Below are 24,977 nucleotides of genomic sequence, written 5' to 3'. Positions count from 1 at the left end.
CTCCTCTGATACATGCCTTCCTGTTCAGCACTTGTGCAGTCCATAATAAGCATATATTCATGAACAAACTTTGTTAAAAAGAGACTATTCAAAACCTGCCAATTCTCATCTAAGTAACTTGGTATCAACAAAGTTGAAAACAAGGGCAAAAAGGAAACACTATTTGAAGGTTGTGACGGCTGTTAAACTTCATTTCAGGAGAAAAAGCATCAAGAATCATTCTCACTTTCAATAGTAATAGCAACAAATTACACTTAATAATAGATAAGAATCAAGACGAATCTTAGAGACCATTTGAGGTATACCTAGGAGAAGAACCCATCAAATCCTAGCCAGACTTGCTAAAAAGACTGACCCCCTGTCCCAGGTTGAGAACTATAGGGTTAAAAATATCCTCTGGGGACTAGAAGATTGTTACTCACTTCCATAGTTTTGCTATCTCTTCATAAACTCATAAAAAAAAAAAATCAACATTTTAAAAAATATTATTGTTGTGGGTTTTAAATACAGCCAACAGAAATGAAGCTCTCAAATGAAATTGGAGAACAAGAAAACAGAATTTTATTTGGAGAAAGATTGAAGAAGGCATTACAAAGCAATTACCGCATCCATGGCAAGCTGCCTTGAATTCTTCCCCAACCCAAAACTAAATCTATACTCCGCAATCCTCCCCCACCCAATGCCTTGGTCATCCAAGAGGCCTACACACAAGCCTCTGGAGGCCCCAAAACAGTCTTACTGCTTACATGTTTTTCCCAATAAAGTGGCTCCCGCCAGACAGAGGGCAGGAGGAGGAAGAAAGGAGCATTAAGAGAGTATAGATTTAGTTTTGGGTTGTCTTCTCTGTATCTCCATCCAGATATAATTCTGTATTTTTTTCTCCAATTTCATTTGAAAGCTTCATTTCTGCTGGCTATCTTTAAAAACCACGACAGAATAACTGGTGTCCCATATGGGGAACAAACTCTGGTGTTACATGCACCAAGCTCTCCATTTTTGCTTGTTTCCAACAAGGCAACAGGAACCATCGGTAGATATAGCATAGTTCCTTTCTTTAGGCAAATCACCATAAGGAGGAGCTTCCTCAGCCCGAGTTACTCGCTCCTCTGGGGGATTTCTACAGTTTGTGCCTTCTAGCCAGCTGGTGATCATCTCCACTATGCCAGGTCGTTCAAAACTCCCCATGTGTGCTCACTGAGTTATGAGAGCCATCCGCTTAGACCAGGTAACATCGGTTGCGTGATGTGGTGATGACTCCTTTCCTTTAAACATCTAGTTCAAAACTGGTAATCTGGGAGCCAAAAGAAACTGAGAATCTGTTCCAGTTACTTCAGAAGCAGCTTTTACTCCTCCATAAGCAGCAAGAATCTCTTTCTCTATTGGCATATAGTTTGCTTCTGACCCTTTATATCCTCTACTGCAGAAACCAAGTGGTCAGCCACGTGTTTCTCCCACGACTCTTTGGTGCCCATACAAGATCTGATTCATCATCTGGAGTGCCAAGACATCACTAAAAAAACCCATTCACCTTTCAACAGTCCAAGATGGCCTGTACACCTCTGGAATTACTGGCTCTCAATCTTGTGAACAATCTCCTCTCTTTGAGTATTTTCCCCCTTCTGGAGTTGCTATATTTGCACATATTGATTCAAGATTTTTGTTTTTGGTAAAAATAATTTTGCTTAGATGAAGGCAAATATAACAGAACATCACCATTTCAAAATAAAACTTCAGACTTAAAGCACCACAGAATCTGTTTCCAGAAGTGTATGAAAAAAAATGTTAGTAATGTTTTAGAAATGCACATCTAAATAGACCATGGTAATTTTCATTATATAAGACAAAATAAAAATGGGTTCAAAACTCAAGAATTTAAATACTGGTATCTCAAACTTATTTTGTTTTTAGTGTTCATAAGCTGAAGTTTCCTCAAGACATAAAACCACCATGGCTTGATTATAAACACATATAAACTAGCAAGCAACTTCATCTAAAATTTCTGTGTAGTTCTAAGAGAAAGTACTACTTGCCTCTGTTCTTTAAAGTTCACTTGCATAAGAAGTTTACTTGCATAAACTGAGCAATAATTTTTTATTGTAACACTTTCACAATAGCAAACAGCATAGATTTGTCTAAATGTCATAAAGCCTCATCCTTTTGCTGCAAATGATTCACATGCACATAAAAACATACACAAAAATACAGAAGTACAAAAATTATCTGCATGAAGAAAATTCTGCCAAAGCAATATGCATCTGTAATCTAGATGAGGGAAGAAGCCCTCACATACTTTTCACATGTCCCACTAACTGCTAGTACAAGCATATTAAACACTGAGTTGTTCAACCATTCGAATGAAATGCTGAATACCCATGTGTTTTACATACAGAATACCTTTAGACAGTACAGTTGCAAAAGACAGTTTTGGTAAACTGCAGAAAACCAGTTCTTTTAAGATCAATGCTACCATTTGTGGGAGGAAGAAGTAACTTCCACAAAGAAGAAAATTTTAATGCTATTAAATCTAAGAACATTCTCAAAATAACACCTCTCAAGAAAGCCTGTCACTAAGGCATGCCACCTTTAAAACCACATGCCCTATTAGCTGAGGTTGTACATCCAAAGATGAAACAGGAACATAAAGTGACCTCCCAGGAGAACACTCTGTGTCAGATTTCCACAATTTGAGTAAAATGCAGGTTGCTATGTAAGCACTCCAATATATGAATTTAATACAGATTCTATTTTCCAATCAAAAACTTTAAATCCATTCCTTGCCCCTTTAATCTTTTCCTGTCCACCTTCTGTTTTCTTTATGCACTGCTTCCCCTTCTCAACTTTCTTTTTTAATTCTCTCTCCTTTTAATGTCACTCTATAATCACACTTTTCATTTACTGTTCCTTAAATACTTAAATTGTCTCCATTTGCTTTCTTGCTTCTAAGCCAGAATAGCATCCTTTTATGTGCTATCACTCATTTATATCACCTTTCATTTTCTCATGTTAGCACACCTTTATAGTACTATTTGGCAGGCAAAGATCAACCTTTGTTTTCCTCTCAAAGGATGTTAGCAGCTCTAAGAAAATGTTATTCATGAAGGACAAAATTCATATAATGCACACACTAGCTAGTTGAACTGACCCTGAAAAGCAGAGGCAAATCTTAAACGAATATAACAAAATCTGCAGAACTGATTTACATTTCTAAGTAAAAATTGCAATTATCCAGCTCAAGCTATCTCTGAAAAGGCCTTTTACCACCTCCATTTACATGATAGGCATTTTTATCTCCTTTCTATCTGCGAAGCTGAGATGCAAAAAGCCAAGTTCAATCCCTCAGCAAGGCTTCTAGTCCCAGTGAAATCAACCAAAACACCTTGGTGCAAAGTCGCTGCCATCTCCATCCTTCATAAAGGATGGAGAGTTCAGCCACTATTTTCTTTTACTTTTGTCCTATTTTGAGGGCATCTGGCCTCCTTCATCTGTTTCCATTTATCTCATTTTCTCATCCTTCCAAAACTTTGGACCTTCCAGAGAATGAAACCTCATTTTGTTTCGGCCACTACTGGATTTTCTTTGCTGATGGAAAGTAGAACTGAGAAGCTGTATTGATCCTTATAGTAAAAGGTTTTTCATATGTCCAGTGTTGAAGTCGGCGCTAAAAGAAGCTAATTAAAAAAAAAAAAAGAAAAACCTGCTTGCAGAGGGTACTCAGTAGAGCATTTATATATCCAGGGGAAGAGGAATACAAGTTACTTTTTTGTTTAGTAGCAGAAATATTGTGTTTATTCTTTAGAGTTCAAACCAAGTCTCTGTGTAGAGAGCTACAAATGCTGCTTAGTCTACACAGGTAAACAATGCAAGTCATCAGTGGCAAGTATGGACACAGACACCAATTATCCACAGAAATCTTTATGAAGCAGGAGCATACATCTTTAAACATTGTGAAAGAATGAGATCCTGCTCTGCAGTGGGTTTGGCAATTGTTTATCTAACCCACAACCTCAGATGAAGCAGCGAGTAAAACCAACACCATACCTTACTGCACCCACATGTCCATTGTGCACTGAGACCAATAGAGTGCATGTGGATGCAGCAGCACAGAAATCATTTTATGAAAAGAGAGGGATTAAAAGTAGCAGAGATTTTAATTCACCAGAAGAGAAAAACATTCTATTTGATGTGACACATCAGCTTTAAGAGCAGAAGGCACACATTGTTCATACATGCACTTATAAATCGTAAATACTTATTGAATATGCTGAGAAATCTCTGTATCCTTACTGCTTGCAGTTTCTGTTGACATACTGATATTTGATTCAAAACAACACTGAAGTGCTCTAACCAGAACTGCACTTTGTGGAGATTACTTTTAGTAAGTAAAGTAACATTTAAAAATGTTTGTCCGAACAAGCCAAGGTAAATGTTACATAGTCTATAAACTTGAATAACTTATTCTCGACTCATACTATCTTTACTTTAAAGTATGGTTCCATTTAGCTTGAGGGCTTTTTTTTTATTATTTCATGACTCCATGACAATATTCTATAGTTTTGCAAAGAAATTTTGTTGGATGAAGCAAAATTATAAAAAAATAATTTTAACAGCCACAGAACTCTAACTTCAACTGCATTCTCAAGTAGGGGTTGACTCAAAGACCATGCATGCAAGTGACAAGGACAATAGTTACATACAAATCCTTTAAGTCTTTGCAAATGCTATATTCTACTCTGAGGAAAAGCACCTTAGTCTATCTCCTGATTTACTCAAATGGTAACAACAAATATTTCTACCCATATTCCTGCTTGGTTAAATGATTAATTTCACTAAAAACCTTTATATCTTCCTGACAGAGAGCCACATATCCCTTGTGTTACTCTCATATATATTCCTGGTGAAGTGACAAGAAGTAAGGATTAAGAATCAAGATTCAGAAGCACCTCACTACTCCACTGAGCATCTAGAGGTGATTTTTCAATAAAGCAATTCATTTTCTCTGTCCTTAGTCAGGTCAGCCCTTTTGAGTAAGCTGAATTTTATAAATTTCAGGTCTACTGCTTGGATGTTACTTCTCAAGCTAATGTATCATGCATTTGCTCTGAAGTTACTTTTGACTCAGCTTCAGTGTGAGCAGTAAAAGCTTTTTGTTTCCCAAATGATTTGGAATATGGACACTGCAACACACACTGAAGAGACAAATCACAAATGTATCCCTAAATTAAATCGTGCTGTTCTGTTAATCTTTGGCAAAACTCTCATGGACTTCATTAGCACAGGACTGGATCCAGAGCATGAATTTATATGCTTACTAAATTATATTTATTTTTTGATTAATCTTTCATTTGAAGTGGAACACATTGATTCTTGACAGTTACAGATACAATTCACTCAGACCCCAATCTCCAAGATATTGAGCAGTTTCAGCTTGCTCTAAGGCAATGGAAAACTTCAACTACCCATAGAAGCTTATCCTGAAGTTGTCATAGATTTTATAGTAGACCTCAGAAAAAGCAAGATCAGGGCTCAGTGATCCAACCAGCAATAGCTAAAAAAATGTTAGAAAGCTGGACTTAATCTCAGGTTCAACTGAAATCAAAGACCTATGGGCACATCCCCACATAGTGCTGTATGCTGGAAACATCTGACAATGGAGCCAATCCTGCTATCCTGAGTCACTGGACTCAATCTCATAGCACATGCCAACTCTGCAGAAACTAAACTAGAAAGTTTCTGAAGAGGTTTGAAGGTTTTGCAAATTAGTTCAGTCTACAGATTAAATACTTACTTTTCCTCTAAATCAAAACAGAAGCCCATCGTATACCTGTCTTTTTAAACTACATTACTAAGAACAAGACCAGCAGGTAAGCCATACAAACAGTGTGGTGCTCTATATCAAAGCCTTCAAGCTACTGCTCAGTGGAGCATGACGCATACATTAAACTTAAATGTACAAGTTTCATTGCTACAAAAAGAAATTGCTGCCAGCTATTTTTCAACATTCACAAAAGGCTATCCTAGTCAGAGTTTTCATCTGAAATAGTACAAAAGTTCATTTCCTTGCAAAATCTGCAACATTCTCTTACAGATATTGTGGGGGCTTTCGGCTTTCTGACAGTCAACAACCATTACAAAAGTATTAGCTTGTTTTTTTCATTTTCATATATATGCAAATACCTCTGGCTTACTTCTTTGAAAGGCACACTAAATATTGTTTATCTTGTTGCCATTCTTCTTAACTAGTTGGTTTATTTAGGCTTTTCAAGTTACTTGGCTAGTTTCTTTCTGTCATCACACTACTTCTCTCTCTCAATGTCCCTAGACAGGAGTGGTAAACTGCAGCCTGAAGCACTCCACAATTTCCTCATCGATACTCTAAAATCTTCTAATCTTTGAAGGCAGGAGCTAAGAAAGAAAGAACAACACCCACTGGCACATCCGAGTCATTTTCCAAATTTTTGGAATGGAAATTCTGGACGTGTATATCGCCAGAACGGCAAGAGAAAAGCCTGCAGCTTCCAGAGCTCGAAAATAACACACACACACACAGAGTGTATCCAGTACGCTTTCACTGCAAGCAATCGTGACATTTCTGCGAGGGCTCTAAGGTTGCGGCCGTGCCCTGCTTGGGGGCGCAGTGCCGCCGCGGAACCCCCTGAGACGCTGCGCCCGCCCAGCTCCCCTCCGCCCAGCTCCCCTCCGGAGGGCTACACCTGTCACCCGGGGAACCCCAGCGGCCCCGGCGACGATCCCGCCCGGTGCCTTACCGGGCAGTGGGGGCGGGCTGGCAGCCGGTGGCTGCCCCGGCAGTCCGACTGTCACCCATTTGTTGCTCGCGTTCAGGCGGAGCTGCTCTTTCACCACAGCCACCGCCGCCCGCTCCGTAGCAACCGGTCTTGGTAGGTTTCAAAGTGGAAAAATCCCACGGCAACACACATGGCGTCTTCCTACCACTCCCTGCCTCCCCCGCTCCGCTCCCGCTCCCCGGCCGCCGCTTTTGCATGCTGATCAGAGCGACCTCTAACAGCCCTCCCCGCACGCAGCCAGGCGCTTTGGACACACACATACAGAGGTACACCTTTTTTTTTTTTTTTTCCCTTCCTTTTCCGCTGTTGCTCAGATAGGGGATCGGGGGCCGCGATTCTCAAATCCCCCGCTTGCTCCCAAGCTGAAGATGACAGCCCCCTCCCTGCAGCCTACGCCCCTTGATTCCCTTCCCTCCCCACTGCTGCCTCAGCAGAGCCTCAACCCTGTGGCCACCCCCCTCCCCCGCCCCGCACTCACGGGCGCCGGAGTCTGGCCAGCGTGGGCCGTGGGAGGTAGTATCTCTGCTAGCTGTCACCGATCTGTTCTGAGCAAGGCGACATGGCGCGCAGGAGCCCCTGGGCAGTAGCAATGTTTCTCCCCTCCCTCCTCATCGAGTTTCGTCCTACCTCTACCGTTTCCCTCCCTTCTTCCTCAAGCGCAACCCCGAGGCCCCGCAACTCACATCGCAGTGCGCCGCCTTCCCGCAAAACTTCGCAGTGTGCCGTCCTCGGCACCTCGGCTCGGCCAGTACACTGGCGGCGCAACAGGCAGCGCAACAGCTCCTAGAGCGGAGCCGCCGCGCCATGGGAGAGACGGGCGGAGCCTGCCGGCGGCTCGGCCGGGCCTGGACGCAGCCACCACCCTCTCCTGGCTGTCTGCTGCCTCTGCTGGGCGCGTACCGGGCGGGTGTGTTTGCCGTTCCGCCGTTACCTCTTGGTCCTTGTGCTGCGGCTGCAAGCAGGCAGGAAAAGGAAAGCGGGAAGGAAGGAAAAGAGAATCTCTTGTCGCTAGCCCAACGGCGAGCTGCCCCCCTCGGGGCTGACTGGCTCTCACTCTAGGGATCTAGTGGCTGAGTCGGGGCTGGTGCGTGGGGAGCGGCTCTTATGCGGGGTGCGCAGCCGCCGCGGCGGGGCCTCGTTGGAGCCCTGGTGGCGTTCTGCCTGCCGGTAGCGCTGCTGCCCCAGTTGCCTTGCGGGTTCTCCAGCAAAACATGAATAAGGTTAATTGTTTTGCCAATCTAACTGAAGGGCTATTACTGACAGTGTAGCACACTTGCTTTTGCAGATTTGCTGCTAGGCGATTTTTGCTACAATGCTGTGCCCCCGACCTAACCAAACCTTTGAACTGTTTGAACTGTTCTGTGTAGAACCAGTTATGAGACCCTGCCTTGGGTTTATCGTGGTTTTTGCCAGGGTTACTTTATTCTCTTAAGAGGTGCTTCTATGAAAAGTGTGCAGCAGTTAACACGGACTGTCAAAAGCGAGCTTGAAGGAGCACTGCCAGTTGGTTGCCTCATTCCCTCAAGCATGCGTTTTCTGTTGTGCACTCTACCCTGGTTCTGCAAAGTAATCTTTCTGTTTACCTCGCTGGCTCACTTGAATCATCTCCTTGTCCTCCATGTGCCTTGTCAGACCTTCTAATAGAATCTGCTCCGTGGTCTTCCCAGGCACAGAGTTGAGGCTAACAGGCTGAAAATTTCTGGGGTCCTCCTTTCTGCCCTTTTTGAAAATGGGCGAAATGTGTTCCTTCTGCAAACCACCAGGGACTTCACCTGACTGCCATGATGCTTCAGACATCATGGAAAGTGGCTTAGTGGCTACATCAGCCAATTCTCTCGAGACTCTGGCATGCATCTTACCAAGTCCCATAGGTAAGTTCAGGTTCCTCAGGACATCACAAACCTAATTTTTGCATACAGTGGAAGGGACTTCACCATCCTGGTTACTACCTTCTGATTTTTTGTTCTCACTTAGGAGGCATGGGGTGAAAGGTTGCCAGTGAAAACTAAGGAGAAGATGTTCTTGAGGACCTCATCCTTCTCCTCACCTGTTGTTACTAATGCATTGTTCTCACTCTACAGAGGGTATTTTTTGGTCATTAGCTTATTGGCATCACATGTGCCTCTTATATAATAAGTAGAAGTGAAAGGATTAGTCCTCTGCTAGGAAGGATGTAAGATGTTTGTATGGAGGGCTTAGGCTGCCTTAATTTTGGGAATTCCTCCAAGCCGTGTGGTTCACCTTCCTGGCTGGCCAGTTGTACCTGCAGGACATCAAACCTGTACTGCAAAGGCACCTGGGGAGCACAGTTAATAACTGAAGCAACACTTCCACCACGGCGGGTGGGAATTTGTTGCCACAGCACCTCATTGATTTGGTAGGGGGAGTCTGGGGGGCAGGAAATAGACAAGGCAGGAGTTTCTTCACTGCCTTGACCATGGACTTGCCTCCCCTCCCTCTTTTCCTTTGAGATACTGGCTTCAATCTGACAGGGGGTGGATACAGGGAGTACTTGACCCTCAGTGTCTAATAATAGGTAATCCTGTCTCTCCATCAGGGCTATCTCATCTTCTGCTTCTCTGATTTTTCTAAGCCTATGAACTTCATCATTCAATCTTTCAACTTCATCCTCCAGCTGTGCTGCCCTTCTGAGTAGGAAGTCTACCTGTTCACAGTGTATACAATTCCCCGGTACAGAGGAGAGATTGAGGCATTCACTGCAGCCTGTGGTCTGCATCTTAGCCTGTTTCATTTCAACCTCTGTCTGTGTTCCCATTTCCATCTTAGCCGGCACCAGGAGTCTGTGCTTCTTCTGCCAGGTGGAGACCATTATGCTACTATGGTGATGTGGTTATAGGCGAGCAGGTTAGGTTTTTGGTTGTGTGTTTGGTTTTGTTTTTCTGCCCCCCCCTCAGGTGCTACTCCCCTCACTGCAGTGAGCAGGCTGGCTCTCCCTCTGCTGATCTCGCGTTGGAATGAGGGGCTCCCGCTATCGGGTCATTTAAATTCCGTCTGTCCCCTGGCAACACCCCCTAGCCACGTCACTTTTTGAGCAGGTGCGCTGAGGACAGCTCTCGATGGTCCTGCACTTTCTCTGGGGTTCTTCTGCCCACAGAAAGCCCCCAGGGAAGCCCGGAAAGCCCAAACAAACCAAATCAAAAGCACACCTCAGCTAGCTGTTATCGAGGCTCTCCCTCCGCTGATCTCACATTGGAATCAATTTGGTGGCAATAAAGTACACTAAACCCTGTGTCAACTAAAGCCCTGAATTTCTGAATTTTTGAAGTGCCAGGCCACCTCATGAATGCATTCCAATAGGGCTGGGGTTACCTAGACTGTGCAGGGACCAGAACAACACTTAGACACCAATATGATGCATAAGTCAAACCTTTATTGTACCTAAAAGCACTGCTTATATAGAGCGCCAATACAACGTGTAATTCTGGTAGGTTACATAGCAGAATATGGGCTGTCCACACGCCTTAGAAGCAAATTTGGCTGGCTGGTCCCCTTAGTCCTCTCACTCAGCTAACTTTGCAGCTTCTCTGCCAGCTTCTTCAAGGTTGTTTTCCTCGAAGCTGCACTCCTTAGCTCACATCCTTCTCTGTGTACTAATGTTACCCTCGAGTTCTCCTACTTCAAATCACTCAGCACTGCCCAAATCCCAACACAATAGATTCTGTTTTCTCCACCATCTCTTTCCTCCTGCTGGCTGGAGGCAGGGCACCCCTAATGTTGAACATGGCATGTGGGGTGTGCACAATGATTGGTGGTGTTGTGAGAGAAATTGCAATTATTAGAATAATTGCAATTACTCTGGGGAGCTGAAGAAGTGATAGCTACCTTTCTGCCACTCTGCAGTTCCCTGACCCTCTTCAAAAGAACTGCAGTAGGTTGACCATCCCACTTTTTCATGTTCTTACCAAATTGGTCATGCAGGATTGTGCTAGTTTGAAACAGGCTAGAATGTTTTGGTGAGAGAAAGTAGATAATTGGCTATGAAAGGAAAACATGGTTGTGTCTCTTCTCTCACAGTCCCGCTAAAAAGTATGGGAACAAGAAGTAAACATTAGATAACATTCTCAATTTTGTCCCTCACTCTGCTTTTGGCTTCAGACTGAGCCACATCTCCTTAACCTCGCTGCCACTAACCTTGCTCCTTAACCTCTTGGCTGCACCTCTATTCTTTCTCAGGATTGGGGTAAGGTTGCGAGGGGCCGGGGAAGGTGCTGGGGTGGTTAGGAGCCCCTCCTGGGGACTCAGGTTTCTGGGAGGGGAGTTGTGCTTCTGTATTACTTTTCTTTTATATATTTCTGTATATAACTGTATATACTGTAAATATCTGCTTGTATATTGTGCTGCTGTAAATAAATAGCTTCATTTATATTCCCGGAGCCCGTCTGAGTTAGCTGGGGCAATTCTAAAAGTGTGGGGGGTGGGATAATAGCCAAACCACCACAAGGATTATTCAGAGTGACCCATTGATTGCTGATGTCTAGGCGGAATTTGTCTCCTGGGCCGCAATTACTTTGCAGGCAGTGGGTGTCTGTTCCTGATGGCAGAAACATGCACCTATTCAGATGATGAAGGGATGATATCCTTTGCTGGATTTGCTATGGAGGTTTTAAGTTCCTCCTTCAGTTCTTTCATGCTATCTTTAATGCCATCCTTTACCTCTGTAGCCATAGCTTTTATGGAAGACACTAGGGCAGAATATGACAAGCTGTCCTCTATCTGTCTCAGCTGGTCAGTGAATTCACTAACAGTGGAAGGTCTTCCATTATCATTCCTTGATGGAAACCTGCTAGCCAAGATGTTAGCATAGGATGAAGGAGCAAGCTTAATAAGCTTCTTTGTGAGACCTGTTCCAGGGGGAATGTCATCAGGCTTACGTGTGCCTTGATCTCCATAAAACACTTCCTTCACAACAAACTCCTTCAGAAGCTTAATTCCCTGCTCAATGGTGTTCCACTTCTTGGCTGCCCATGGCAAATATGTATCGGGAAGGATATCTCATAGCCACAGTCAATAGGTGGTATGTCCACAAGCTAGCCTTACTGAGAGGACTTGCTAGGTATTTGTCCACTCCACTCTCCTTTGTGAGTGGCCCTAGCAGCTTTGCAGACTTGTTTCCTACCTGTAGGGTATTTGCATCCATAGTATGGCATCTCACCAGCCAACTTAGGATTTGCTCTCCTGACTTCCTTCCATATTCCCATCTAACTTCCCTGAGCTCTTTGAGAGGATCATTAGAATCCTGGATGTCATCTTTCTCCTCTTCCTCTGGTTGTCCTGGTTGCCCTTGGCCTAGAAACAGAACTTTCCTAAAAGCACTCTTAAACTCCTCAAAACCATCCTTCTTGGCATCGAGCCTCACATATCTTTTCTTGTCAGAGTATTGAGTCTTGAGTATATTGGCTAAGTCTCTAAGGCTGTATTTCTCCTTTTCTTCCTCTGGTCTATCAGATATTCCCTCTCCTAAATCCTCTCTTGAATCACTCTTTGCAAATGTTTTGTCTTAGCCTTAGCTTTTGCTGGAGCAAGGAAGGCTGGAGCCTAAAAGGTGGTAGAAATCCCTTCTAGTGGGTCTGAATCATTGAAGATCTGACCTGATGCCTGTGAAGTTCAATCTGGTTTAGGGTTAGAGGCTGCTGCCTGAGGATTTGAACTAGGTGAAGAGACAGCAGAGAGTTGAACAGCTGGACCTGTTCTTTGGCTGCCTGCCACGTTATTGTCAACAAGCGAGGCTTTGGCAGTTGTCCCAGGACCTGCAGGAGGAGGTGCGCCAGTGAACAAAGCATCTCCCTCTCGCTCTCCCCCTGAACAGATATTGTTTTGGTTGTCTCCAGGCTTTATTTCTCACTCTGTTTGCGAGGAAACTTTTCTCTTTTGTTTTCTTAACGCATCAACATTGGAATTTCTTATGCACAATGCTAGAATTAATGCTAAAACAAGAGTTTTTAGGGCAACATTAATACATGATAAATATAGCACTGTATTGCATGTGTAAAACTCGCTACAGGGATCTGGGAGTTCTGTTTTAGGCCAGACAACACATATTAAAGCTGCTGTAGGAGAAAAAAAGAGTTGTAATATTTCCTAACTTATTAAAACCAGAATTGGTAACAGTTTCAGTAATATTAAAGCCTAACCAGCCAAGAAGATTCTCCCCCAAATCCAAAACCATTCCTTTAATCTTCCTCCACAGTTGCTGGGGTTTGAGCAGAACTGAAGTGAAAAGAGCAGGCAGGGTAACATTAGGTAATTCTGGTAAAAAGGGCACAACTGCAGAAAAGTGGCCTTGGGGAGGCTAGCTGTGAAAGTTAGTTGTTGTCTGTAGCTAGCTGCGCGGAGGGTGCCTTGAAGAGGAGCAGGCTAGTCCGCCCTGGGAATAGCTGATGATGGAGCCTATCAAAAGTACATGATCCCGGTAGACAGCAGACTTCCCTTTGAAGTGAGTCAGGTCTGCATATTGGGCCTTCTATTCCCCTCAAAAGGGAGTCTCCTATAACCATGACTCTTTTTTGGTATGTTTGTATGGTGGGCTTAGACTTCCTTAATTTTGGGAATTCCTCCAAGCTAGATGATTCACTTTCCTCATTGGCCAGCTGCACCTGTAGGACATCAGACCTGTTCTGCAAGGGTACCTGGGGGACCCCAGTAATAGCTGAAGCAACACTCCCACCCATTAAGGGGGTGAAGGGAGGTGGGGGAGGGGGAGGTGGACAAGGCAGGAGTTTGTTTACTGCCTTGGCCATGGACTTGCCTCGGCCATGGACTTGCCTCCGCTCCCTCTTCCTTTAGGTTACTGGCCTCATGCTGTTTGTGGGCGGGAGAGGAGGGAGGCAGCAGGGGGCACGGCTCCAGGGGGTACTTGACCCTTGATATCTTTTAATGGGTAATCCTGTCTCTTCATTGGGGCAGTCAGAACCTGGCACCATTTGTCTATCTCATCTCCAGCTTCCCTAATGCTTCTAAGCCTGTGAACTTTGTCTTTTAGTCTTTCAAGCTCACCTTGTAGCTGTGCTGCTCATCTGAATAGAAAATCTGTCTGTTCACAGTGTGTACAACTCCCTGGTACCAAGGAGAGACAGGCATTCTCTGCAGCCCGTGGTCTGCATCATTGCCTGCTTCATTTAATCCTCTGTCTCTGTTCCCATCCTCATCATAGCTGGCACCAGGAGTTTGCCCTTCTTCCATACGCCCAGGTCCCTTTCCTCCTGGCTGCTCTTCAGCCACTCTGTCCCCAGCCTGTAGTGCTGCCTGGGGTTGTTGTGGCCAAAGTTCAGAACCCTGCACTTGGCCTTCTTAAATCTCATCCCACTGGCCTCTGCCCACCCATCCAGCCTGTCTACGTCCCTCTGCAGGGCTCTCCTACCTTCCAACAGATCAACACCTGCTCCTAGCTTGGTGTCATCTGCAAACTTACTGATGCTGGACTCAATCCCCTCGTCCAGGTCATCAATAAAGATATTGAACAGGACTGGGCCCAGCACTGATCCTTGGGGGACACCACCAGTGACAGCTGCCAAATGGATGTGGCACCATTCACCACCACTCTCTGGGCTCTGCCATCCAGCCAGTTCCTGACCCAGCACAGAGTGAATCTGTCCAAACCATGAGCTGCCAGCTTGGCTACAGGCTTCTTGTGGCAGACAGTGTCAAAGGCTTTGCTGAAGTCCAGGTAGACTACATCCACAGCCTGCCCCACACTCACCAGGTGGATAACCTGATCATAAAAGGAGATCAGGTTGGTGAGACAGGACCTGCCCTTCCTAAAGCCATGCTGGCTAGGCCTGATCCCTTGGCCATCCTGTAGGTGCTTTGTGATGGCACTCAAGATGACCTGTTCCATCACCTTGCCTGACACTGAGGTCAGGCTCACAGGTCTGTAGTTTTCTGGCTCCTCCTTACGACCCTTCTTGTGGATGGTATCACATTGGCAGCTTCCAGTCTCTGGGGACCTCTCCAGTGAGCCAGGACTGCTGATAAATGATGGAGAGTGGCTTGGCCAGCTCAGCTGCCAGCTCTCTCAGCACCCTAGGATGGATCCCATCCGGTCCCATGGACTTGTGAGGATCCAAATGTCTCAGCAGGTCCCTTACTTCTTCCTCATGGATTAGAGGGGGACTGTACTGGTTCCTGACTCCATCCACCACTTCAGGAGTCCAGCTGTCCTGGAGACAACCTGTCCCACTATTGAAGACTGAGGCAAAGAAGGTGTTAAGCAACTCTGCCTTTTCCTCACCCTTTGTCACTCTATTCCCCTCTCTATCTAACAAGGACTGGAGCTTGTCCTTGGCCCTTCTCTTGCCTTTCAGATATTTAAAGAAACATTTTTTTATGTTCCTTGACAGCAGTGGCAGCCTAAGCTCCAAATGGGCTTTTGCCTCTCTCATTTTTCCTCTACAAGACCTAGCAACTTCCTTGAACTTCTCCTGGGACACCTCCCCTCTTTTCCAAAGGTGATACACTCTCATTTTGATCTTTACTTCCTTCAGCAGCTCCCTGCCCATCCAGCCTGGCTGCCTCCCTACTCAGCTCGTCTGCTGGCACAGTGGCACAGCTGCTCCTGTGCCTTCAGGAGTTCTTTCTTGAAGCAGCTCCTACCTTCCTGAACCCTTTTGTTTTCAAGGGCTTTTCCCCAAGGAACTTTCTGAGTTAGTTCCTTAAATAGGCTGCAGTCTGCCCTTGGGCAGTCCTGTGTGGAGGTTCTGTTGATGCCCCTCCTGGTTTCACCATATATTGAAAACTGTATCATTTCATGGTCACTGGACCCCAGGCAGCCTCCAACCCCCACATCCCCTACCAGCCCCTCTCTATTTGTGAGCAGCAGGTCAAGCAGGGCTGCCCCCCTGGTAGGCTCACGTAACAGCTGGGATAGGAAATTGTCTTCCACACATTCTAGAAACCTTCTAGACTGCCTCTTCTCTGCAGTGTTTAAGTCCCAGCAGATGTCTGGTAGGTTAAAGTTGCCCACAAAAACAAGGGCAGGTGATCTTGAGGCAGCCTCCAGCTGTTTAAAGAGTAATAAATCAACCTCTTCTTCCTGGCTGGGTGGTCTATAACAGACTCCAACCAGGATATCAGCCTTGTTGGCCTTCCCCTTAATTCTCACCCATAATGACTCAACTTGATCATCCTTGATTTCTGCCCCCATGACATCCAGAGCATTCCTAATATACAGAGCCACTCCTCCACCTCTTCTCCCTTTCCTGTCTCTCCTGAAGAGTCTGTAGCCGTTGATCACAGCACTCCAATCATGTGAGCCATCCCACCACGTTTCAGTGATGGCAACAATATCATAGTTTTCCCTCAGCACCAAAGCTTCCAGCTCCTCTTGTTTGTTACCCATACTGCGTGCATTAGTGTACATGCACTTCAGCTGGGCTGCTGCTTTTACCCCTAGCTCTAGCCTACCCTCCTCAGTTTTCTTTGATTTATCTCCAGTTCTGTCATGTTTAACCCCCTCCCCCTTCCCCTCTAGTTTAAAGCCCTCTCAACAAGCCCAGCCAGCTCATGTGCCAGGGTCCTTCTCCCTCTCTGCGTCAGTTGTATCCCATCTGTTGCTTGCAGACCTGCGGCAAGATGAAGTTCCCCAAGATCAAAGAATCTGAAGTTATGTTGGAGGCAGCAGCCTCTGAGCCACTTGTTCATCAAATATGCTTTGTTATTCCTCTCTGCATTCCAACCTGTGACTATGGGTATAGATGAAAAGTCTACCTGTGCCCCTGCTCCCTCAACTGCTTTTCCCAGTGCCTTAAAGTCCTTTTTTATAGCTTTTAGCCCTCTGTTATCAACCTCATCATTCTCTGCCTGTGTAACTAACAAGGGATAGTAATCAGAGGGCTGCACTACAGTAGGCAGCCTCCTGGTAACATCCCTGACCTGGGCTCCAAGGAGGCAGCAGAGCTCCCTGTGGAAGGGGTCTGGTGGCACATGCGGCCCTCTGTTCCCTGCAGAAGGGAGTCACCAATAACAATTACCCTCCTCTTTTTCTTCTGGGTACTTGTTCTGATGCGAGGGGGCAACTGATTTGTTTCAGTTGCCCTCCCAGTCAATGATGCTTCTGCCTCCTCCAAAACCACCTCATCCTCAACCTCTAGTGCCCTATATCTGTTGTGTAAGGGCAGCTGAGGATGTGAGGATGGCTGGAAGGGTTTACCCTTGCCCCTTCTGGCAGGTACCTGCATCCATTCTCCTTGGTTGCTTAGTTCATCTCCCTCTGGCAAGGCGGACTGCAGAGCATGGTGCTCTCTTTTACATTCCCTTTCAGCCTTGAGGCGTACCACCTCTCCCTTGAGTTCAAACACCAGGTTAAGCAGTCTGTTAATCTGCTCACACCGAATGCACCCAATGCTTGTGTCTCCCTCAACTTCGAGTGCCAGGCTCCAGCACTCCTCACATCCAGTCGCCTGGACACCTGCATTCCTACAGGTGGGCTCTGTTTGGGTGCCCACAGTTTTGCAAGTATTGTAGAGCTTGGACCTAGTTTCCACCATGTCTCTCTTTTTTGCAAGTCCGGTGGTAGTTAGTCAGTAGTTAGTTCGGGTGTGAAGGGTTTGTGGGTTTCTTTTGTGTGTGGATTTTTTTTTCTCTCCCCGGCACGCTGCGGCTGGGCTCAGCGGAGCAAGCCTCAGTACTGCTCTCTTGCCGAGCCAGGCTGCGGCGTCGCCGCTGCCGCTCCTCGCTTCAATCGCCGCTCGCCAGGCACCGCCCCTCTGCCTCAGCCTCCAGCGAGCGCTTAGCGCCGCGCAGCTTGCCGCGCCGGCCGCCTCCTGCCCCCTGCTGGGCTCCTCCCACTGAGAGAGCCCCAAAGTGGAGAAGAAAAGCTTCGAAAAAGCGCCTTTCAGCTGAGCTAGCCTCGGTACTGCTCTCTTGCCGAACCAGGTTTAAATGATTCCTCATGCTTAAATGTCTATCTAGAAAAAAAATTGAAAGATACATGCATTTTACTTTCAGAATAGATCTTGCTTTTAAGATTGAAAGTGCTCCATAAAAGCTGTTGCTTTCAAAGATTGCTCCTGTTTTTTTTTCCCTGCAGCAAATTTGTTGAACAAAAAAGTACTTTTATCTTCCATGAAATTGTTTTGCAAGTCAGGTCTTTGCAACTTTGGCCTGTTTAGGAGGCTGATGGACAAAGTCCCTTGGGATGCTATGCTGAAGAGTTTAGGAGTCCACGAAGGTTGAACTCACTTCAAGAGGGAAGTCTTAAAGGCACAGGAGCAGGCTGTGCCTGTGTGCGGAAAGACAAGTCATCAGGGAAGGCTCCAGCCTGGCTAAGTAGGGACCTTAGACTGGACCTCAAGAACAAAAGGGGAGCCTCTGGCCTTTGGAAGAGGGGGCAGGGCTCTCGTGAGGGCTATAGAGGTAGAAAAACTATGTAAGGAGAAAATGAGGTGAGCCAAAGCACAGCTTAGAGTTTAACCTAGCTACAGCTGTTAAAGATGATAAAAAATGTTTCTATAAATTCATTAGCAGCAAAAGGAGGACTCGAGAACATCTCCATCCCCTCTTGAATGCAGAGAGAAACCTAGTGACTAAGGGCAAGGAGGAGGCTGAGGTGCTCAAAGCCTACCTTGCCTCTGTCTTTAGCACTGGATCCAGCAGTACCCTGAGCACCCACCCTCGGGAAGGAGGAGTTAGGAAGGGGAATCAGATCGAGGACATCACAATAAATGAGGCAGTGGTCACTGATCTGCTACGTCACTTAGACATGCACAAGTCTGTGGGGTCAGATGGGCTGCACCCAAGGGTGCTTGCCGAGCCACTTTTCATTATTTCCAGAAGTCCTGGCTAACTGGGGAGTTTAGCAGATGTAAGGATTATCTACAAGAAGTGCAGAAAGGAAGATCAGGGAAACTATAGACCTGTCAGTCTGACCTCAGTACCAGGGAAGGTCATGGAGCAAGTAATCATACATCATATAGACAACAAGTCATCATGGGTTTATGAGGGGCAGGTCCTGCGTGACCTACCTGATCTCCTTCTGTGACAAGATCACGTGGATACTGCATGAGGTGTCCCTCAGGCAGTCGGTGTTGCATTCCTAGACTTTGGAAAAGCCTTTGATACTATTCCTCACACAATTCTTGTAGACAAATTGGCTACTCAAGGCTTGGCTGAGCACACTGTCTCCTGGATAAAGCACTGCTGGCTAGGAGGGCCCAGACAATGGTGGTCAATGGAGTTAAATCCAGTTGGCACCCTGTCACTAGTGGTGTTCCTCAGGGATCTGTGTTGAGTTGCCATGGCTTACTTCTTTACTGTATGTGAGATGGGTGTTGTCATCCTTGAGATTTTTTCAGGTACTGATTCCAGTGAAATGTAATCTCTTAAACTCTGATTGTTTGTTTCTTGGGAATGGGAAACCAGGAATCTGTAGAACAAGAAAAAGACACTACCGGACAGAAAATCTGAGAAATGTGCGTTCTGTGATACATTTCCCTGGACAAATGTATGACCTGGGAAACCATACCTACTGCTGTAATATCTTAAATGCCATGAAGCCCAAAAGGGCTGCTGAAGGAGCGTGACATGGTACCACGTTTTTTTTCAAGGGTTGTTTCGTCTTGACGATTTCTTCTATAGGGATGGAGACTCCCCATAGTTAGCACACAATGTGTTGTGCTTTCTGTGGACTTGATAGTTATGAACATGCTTTTCACAGATATCCCCAAAACTGCTCATAGGCATTAATATTGGTTTTGTACATATCGTATTTTCTAAACCTAAATTTCAATGTAATCAGCACAAGTGAAGGAACACTAAAAATTGCCTGTGGCAACGTCAGTCTTTTTTTGGCCATAAAAAAGGATACACTGGGATAGTTCAGACAGTCTTTCCCTTTTAATTGAGCATAGGATAAAGAATTGCTGTCCTGTATCTGTGGAAATTCATGGGGTTTTGTTCATATGAGAGAAGATAATTAACTAGGAAATGAAAATGGGTCTGTGTATAGGGTTAACACTCCAGGGGGAGTAACCCTGAACCTGACCCTAGGGGTCTTGACCCCTCCCCAGGGGTGGGTCACACCACCAGGTGATGGTTAGCTCACTTCCCCCACTTCCTGTCCTATAAAAGGAGGGGGACTTCCTGTTCCTCTCTCGCTCTCTCACACTCTGCACATCTCTCCCTTCATACCAGCATACCACGTGGCAGACAGGAGGCAGCCAAAGCCACCATCACACACTTGGGTTGTTTTTATACCTTTTGTATTTTGCTATTTTCCCTTTCCTCTCCTTTGTAAAATTTCCCTACCTCAGATACTCTTCTAAGTTATTGTTAAACTTTTCCTTTTAACTTCCAAATCAAGTGAGATTGATTTATTTGGGTGTACTTACCTTTCCTCTCTACTTCTAACTCCTTTCTTTTGGGAAGGGAGAGGGAAGAGGGGAGGGCACTCTACAAATTGTTATTGGTTCTATCAAATTTATTTGTGTCTCTGGGAATTTGGATTAGAACCCAAGACAGTCTGTGATGCAGAGGAGGTACTTAGAAGTCCTTAATTTTTGTGCTGTCCAGGACAACAACAGATCTTGGTCATTATTTGCAGATGTTCTGGGGTATATCACAGTGAATAGAGATTAGCCATTATTACTCAGCATCTGCTTCACTGTCCTCAGTATCCTATAAAATGCTGAGCCTTACCTGAATGGTCCAGTAAAAGAAACAAATCAATAAATCTATTTTTATTAGAAGTAAAGGAATGTTAAATATAATACCTGGGAATAGTAGCTAATCATAGAATTGTTGCTTAAAAAGTTTCTTTTTCTAAATCTCATAGCGATTAGAATAGCCAGTTATTATTAGTCATTAGTAACACCCATCACCACCAGGGCAGGGATTGCCAGTGTAGCAGAAGCAATGCTTAGCCCCTTTCTTATATGAAGCAGCAATTGTAAATGCGTTATACCAATGCTCTGAAATCAGTGTTGGTTTCCAGTAGCTTCCTAATGAGACTAATGGGCACAGCTTTGTCATAGTATGTGCTAAACAGTCTGGTATTTGAGAATAACCTTTGGCTTCCATGTTCTAGTGTCCCTAGGGAAACCAGCAGAGATTCAGTGTACCCTCTTTGCAAAGGGAGGTGCAGGCTAAAATCCTAGTAGTGCATTTAGATCTTGTTCTCAACTATGAGCTTTGTCAATGCTTGAGGCACATCCTGCTCTATGCTAACTTTCCCCCTTGCAATTAAGGCAGGGTGGGGTGCAGAATGTCCATTTATGTGTGGCTTTCTTATGTGCTTACCCTGTTTTTTATTACTGATGTTGGGATAGGTGCTTTGACCTGGTTTTGGAACTGGACATGTAGAGAAGTGTTTTCAAACTCTGAATCCAAATAACAACCATTCTTTCTCCTATGATTAGGAGAAAGAATGAGGACTGCATAAGGCGGAGAAAAACCCAGTTGCTATTTAGCAAATGCTTTTTTTAATCTACTGTGGTCCAGACTGAATCATCCGGCAGGAGACTTGCAGTGTGGAGATCTGTACCTGCTACATAGCTAGCTGTATGGCAGGGTACCTGTCATCCAGCAATTGATGTCTCATGGCTACCAGCCCCATCCATTACCTGGCCTCAGCCTAGGAGCTGAAGAAACAGATTCACTCCCAAAATCCAAACTAATAACAACCTTAGTCCATTATACCATGTACTCATGACGAAAGAACAACTTTCCACTTTCTGGTGCATCGGTGTTCTGCTTGATATGTCTTTTCACAGGCAGAGACATGTTCTGGCTTAACTAGGCAGGTGCAGATGGCCTGGGATTATCTTTGCACCTTTTATGTGAGTATGGTTCTGTCAGACACTATTTTTAACACCATAAGTAGAACAAATATAGAACACCATGAGTAGAACAAGTTATGAACAACCATTTTACTTTTGTAGAAGAGAAGAAAGAAGGTTTTGAAATTATTTTGTCACTGAATAATGAGATCTATCTTTCCCAAAGACTAATTATGGAATAATATAGCTTTCATTGGAAATGCTGAAAGAACATCTGAGAATGGATGTCTCTGCACATACTGTTATAAATAGCAACATTAAAAAGCATAATTACATTACCACTTGCATATTTGCAACACTGACCTTGCATTTCTACCAAAAAAAAGAAAGGGGCGAGGAGCAGCAGAGGTGAAGGAAAAAAAAAAATGGGGCTTCTAATATTGAGCTTTGAAGATCAATACTTCCTATTAGTGACACTATTGTGCATTTTTATACACTGATATAAGGCAATTTGCCTCATAGTATTTTAGGCTAAGCTGTATGAAAGAAAGGTATATTCATGCCTAACATTGGTGGCTGTCAGCTCCATTCTCCATGTTCAGTAAGTTATTGCGCAAAACATTTAATTTTAAAGGAGGCATGTTGAGGACCAGTGTGGGAACGCAGAATGCAGAAAAGTTGTGGGGTGCAGGTTCAGGACTGCTGTGGGAATGGAGTGGACTTGGTGCCATGGTCTAGTTGACTGGATAGGGCTGGGTGATAGGTTGGACTGGATGATCTTGGAGGTCTCTTCCAACCTGGCTGATTCTATGATTCTAATAAGTTGTTTGTAAGTCTATAGGTTAGCAAGTCTCTTTTAGGTTGACAGATCTATTTTTTTCCGGTATACCATGGTATTCCAAAGCATGCTATGTAGTACAAAATCCTGTATTTTTCTTCTTCAGCATCAATTCAATAGTTTAACCTTAGCACAGCTTTTTAGTTTCCCATGGATTTCTAGTGCTAGCATAGATAAGGTCAAGAGTTTAGAATATGGCTATTACAGAATGATTTTTGGCTTTTTCTTCATATCTATGGTAGTACTTTAAGATAGGGATCATGTCAAGACAGACAAAAAAAAGAAACAGTTCTTGTTACAATACACTGGCAGAATTAATTTAGCAAAGATCACTGGATTCAGTTCTCACACACACGCACTGAGATTTCACTTGCAGGTACTAGCTTTCTATAGCAAATACATAAAATGAGCTCACATTTCAGAAAGATGGCTTGCTACAGACCACCACAGCTATTAAAAGGTATCATCACACCTATGCAATTGTATGCTTAGAAATTAAAACAGATAACAGACCTCCCTACACAGCACACAATATACACTCATTTTACAAGAGAATCATTCCCTGTAATATTGCAACATGGGTAATACTTAACATCTGCTTATGCTAATTCAGCACTCAAAAAAAAAAAAAGGGGGGGGGGGGGGAAGGAGGAATTCTCCAGGTAACATCATACAGAGATATTCATCCTAGAAAAGATCAATAGGTTTGTTAGTGTAGGGAAGGAATGTGTTTGCTTGAGTTGCCTACAGATCTTCGATGGATGCCAGCTTGTTACTTCCGGTCTGCTATTGGCAGTGAGCAGAAGTCTCAAATGGCTATGCAGACACTGTGGCAAGGAATTGAGATGTATCTTGGGATATGGGTGTTGTTAACCTTGTGGACATCAAACACATCTGTGATTGTAACCCATAAGCATAAATGAACAACAGGAAGTGAGTATGCATAGGATGATAGCTGCATTATCCTGATACTATGCTAGGAGTTATCTTTGCTTTAACCACACTTAATGGTTAGCTTTAATCTTGCTTAATGAATTGGATTAATGCAACAAGCAAATGCTGTTTCACAAGCTTTCAGCAATCCTTTTTGGAGTTACAGGCAACTCTACAAAATAGGGATGCCATCGACCTTTGTTATTAGTTCAAGGGCTAGATACACTTGTTGGCAAAGATGGAAACAGCTGTTTTGTTGGTCCTCTGCATAGTAATGTTTAAAGGGCCATTAGAATTTTTTCTTGCAGTGACTCATGAAATGTTGAAAGCACATCTCTTCTGGTTTTACAAGAGTTCAGCATGTCCAGTGCTACTGAGTTGGTGATATTTTGTATTCTCTTATGAAGAGACTGTTCTTCTCAGAGTGCAATTCAATTTTGTTGGTGCATCACAGGGAGACCTTCATGGAAGGAGTGTATAGGGTTAACACTCCTGGGGGAGTGACCCTGAACCTGACCCTAGGGGTCTTGGCCTCTCCCCAGGGGTGGGCCACACTCCAGGTGATGGTTAGCCCACTCCCCCCACTTCCTGTGGTATAAAAGAGACAGGACCTCCCTGTCTCTTCCTCTTTTTCCTGCGTTCACACACACACACTGATACTGCATACCAGCACACCACGTGGCAGCCACGAGGCAGAGACACCATCACACTACTCGGGTTGTATCCATCCCTGTTTTGTATTTTGCTGTTTTCCCTTCCTTATCCTTTGTAAACTCCCCTACCTCCAATCCTTTTTTTCTAAGTTATTGTTAAACTTTTCCTTTTTAACTTCCAAATCGAGTGAGATTGATTTATTTGGGTGTCCCTACCTTTCTCTCTCTGCCTGTCTTTTGGGAAAAGGAGGGGGAAGAGGGGAGTGCACTCTATAAATTCTATAAATTGTCGTTGGGTCTATTAAATTTATAAGAGTCTCTGGGAACTTGCATTTGAACCCAAGACAATTTATTTGGCGCCCAACGTGGGGCTAGGTAGAAAGAATTCTTTCAGAGAAGATTTGGAAGTTAAAAAATGGATATTCTGAGAGTCTTAATCATTCACGCTTTTGCATGGCTGTTTTGGGGCTGGCTGTTAAAGTTTATAAGTTACCATGTCTTCTGGATTGTCATTCATATGCTCTGGGAATATTCTAAGCATTTGCCTGTCCGAATCTATGCCTATTTCCTGAATTCTGTTAGTAATCTAACTGTGTTTAGAAATGTTTCTGGAACACGGAATCAATCTGAGTATATGCATTGGAACACAGAAGCTCCAGATATTTTGGGGGAGAAATGGTACTGGATAGCTGTTATTTCACTGTGTGTAAATGTGGGTTTGGGAATGAACAAGGTAGTTCTGAATTTGAACACGTGGAAGTATCGTGTGGGCGCCGCCATTAGGATGCTTAGGGGGAGGGGTGGCCCTCACTGCCCGAGCTGCAGCTGCGGGGGGTGGGCGACAGGTCAGACCGGTCCGACCGGTCCGGCAGCCCCGAGCGCAGGCACCGCCCCTAGTGCGGCTCCGCCCCGAACTCCACCCCCGGTCCCGCCCAGGGCAGCCCCCCGGACCCTGCCCCCTCAGCCCAGCCCCCTCCATCTGGCTCCAATTACCACGCGGCCAGCCAGATCAAACCCGAAC

The 24,977-nt window shown here is 44.8% G+C and overlaps 1 protein-coding gene and 1 long non-coding RNA gene across 16 annotated transcripts in view; one reads left to right on the top strand and one right to left on the bottom strand.

Moving 5' to 3' along the window:
* LRRC3B (leucine rich repeat containing 3B) overlaps positions 1-7,895 on the bottom strand; it is a 57,495-nt gene extending 49,600 nt beyond the window's left edge. For 7 of the 15 annotated variants that reach the window (XM_064166790.1, XM_064166796.1, XM_064166793.1 and 4 more), the window contains exon 1: positions 7,487-7,636. Coding sequence is in view for 2 of the 15 variants with exons in the window: in XM_064166804.1 (XP_064022874.1) it covers positions 7,487-7,609 (123 nt within the window). In the remaining 13 variants the exon portion in view is untranslated. Of the gene's footprint in view, positions 1-7,281; positions 7,435-7,486; positions 7,678-7,703 lie in introns of those variants that run through there. The other 8 variants (XM_064166791.1, XM_064166794.1, XM_064166801.1 and 5 more) reach the window with 4 other exon arrangements.
* Positions 7,896-8,247: 352 nt separating this feature from the next.
* Positions 8,248-8,945, top strand: LOC135188004 (uncharacterized). The gene is made up of 2 exons (XR_010307533.1): positions 8,248-8,674; positions 8,778-8,945. It is a non-coding gene; the product is annotated as an uncharacterized LOC135188004 (long non-coding RNA).
* Positions 8,946-24,977: the final 16,032 nt, after the last annotated feature.

Source organism: Pogoniulus pusillus, chromosome 28, assembly GCF_015220805.1.
Source record: "Pogoniulus pusillus isolate bPogPus1 chromosome 28, bPogPus1.pri, whole genome shotgun sequence".
In the NCBI taxonomy this organism is placed as follows: Eukaryota; Metazoa; Chordata; class Aves; order Piciformes; family Lybiidae; genus Pogoniulus; species Pogoniulus pusillus.
This window is presented reverse-complemented; position numbering and strand designations above follow the sequence as displayed.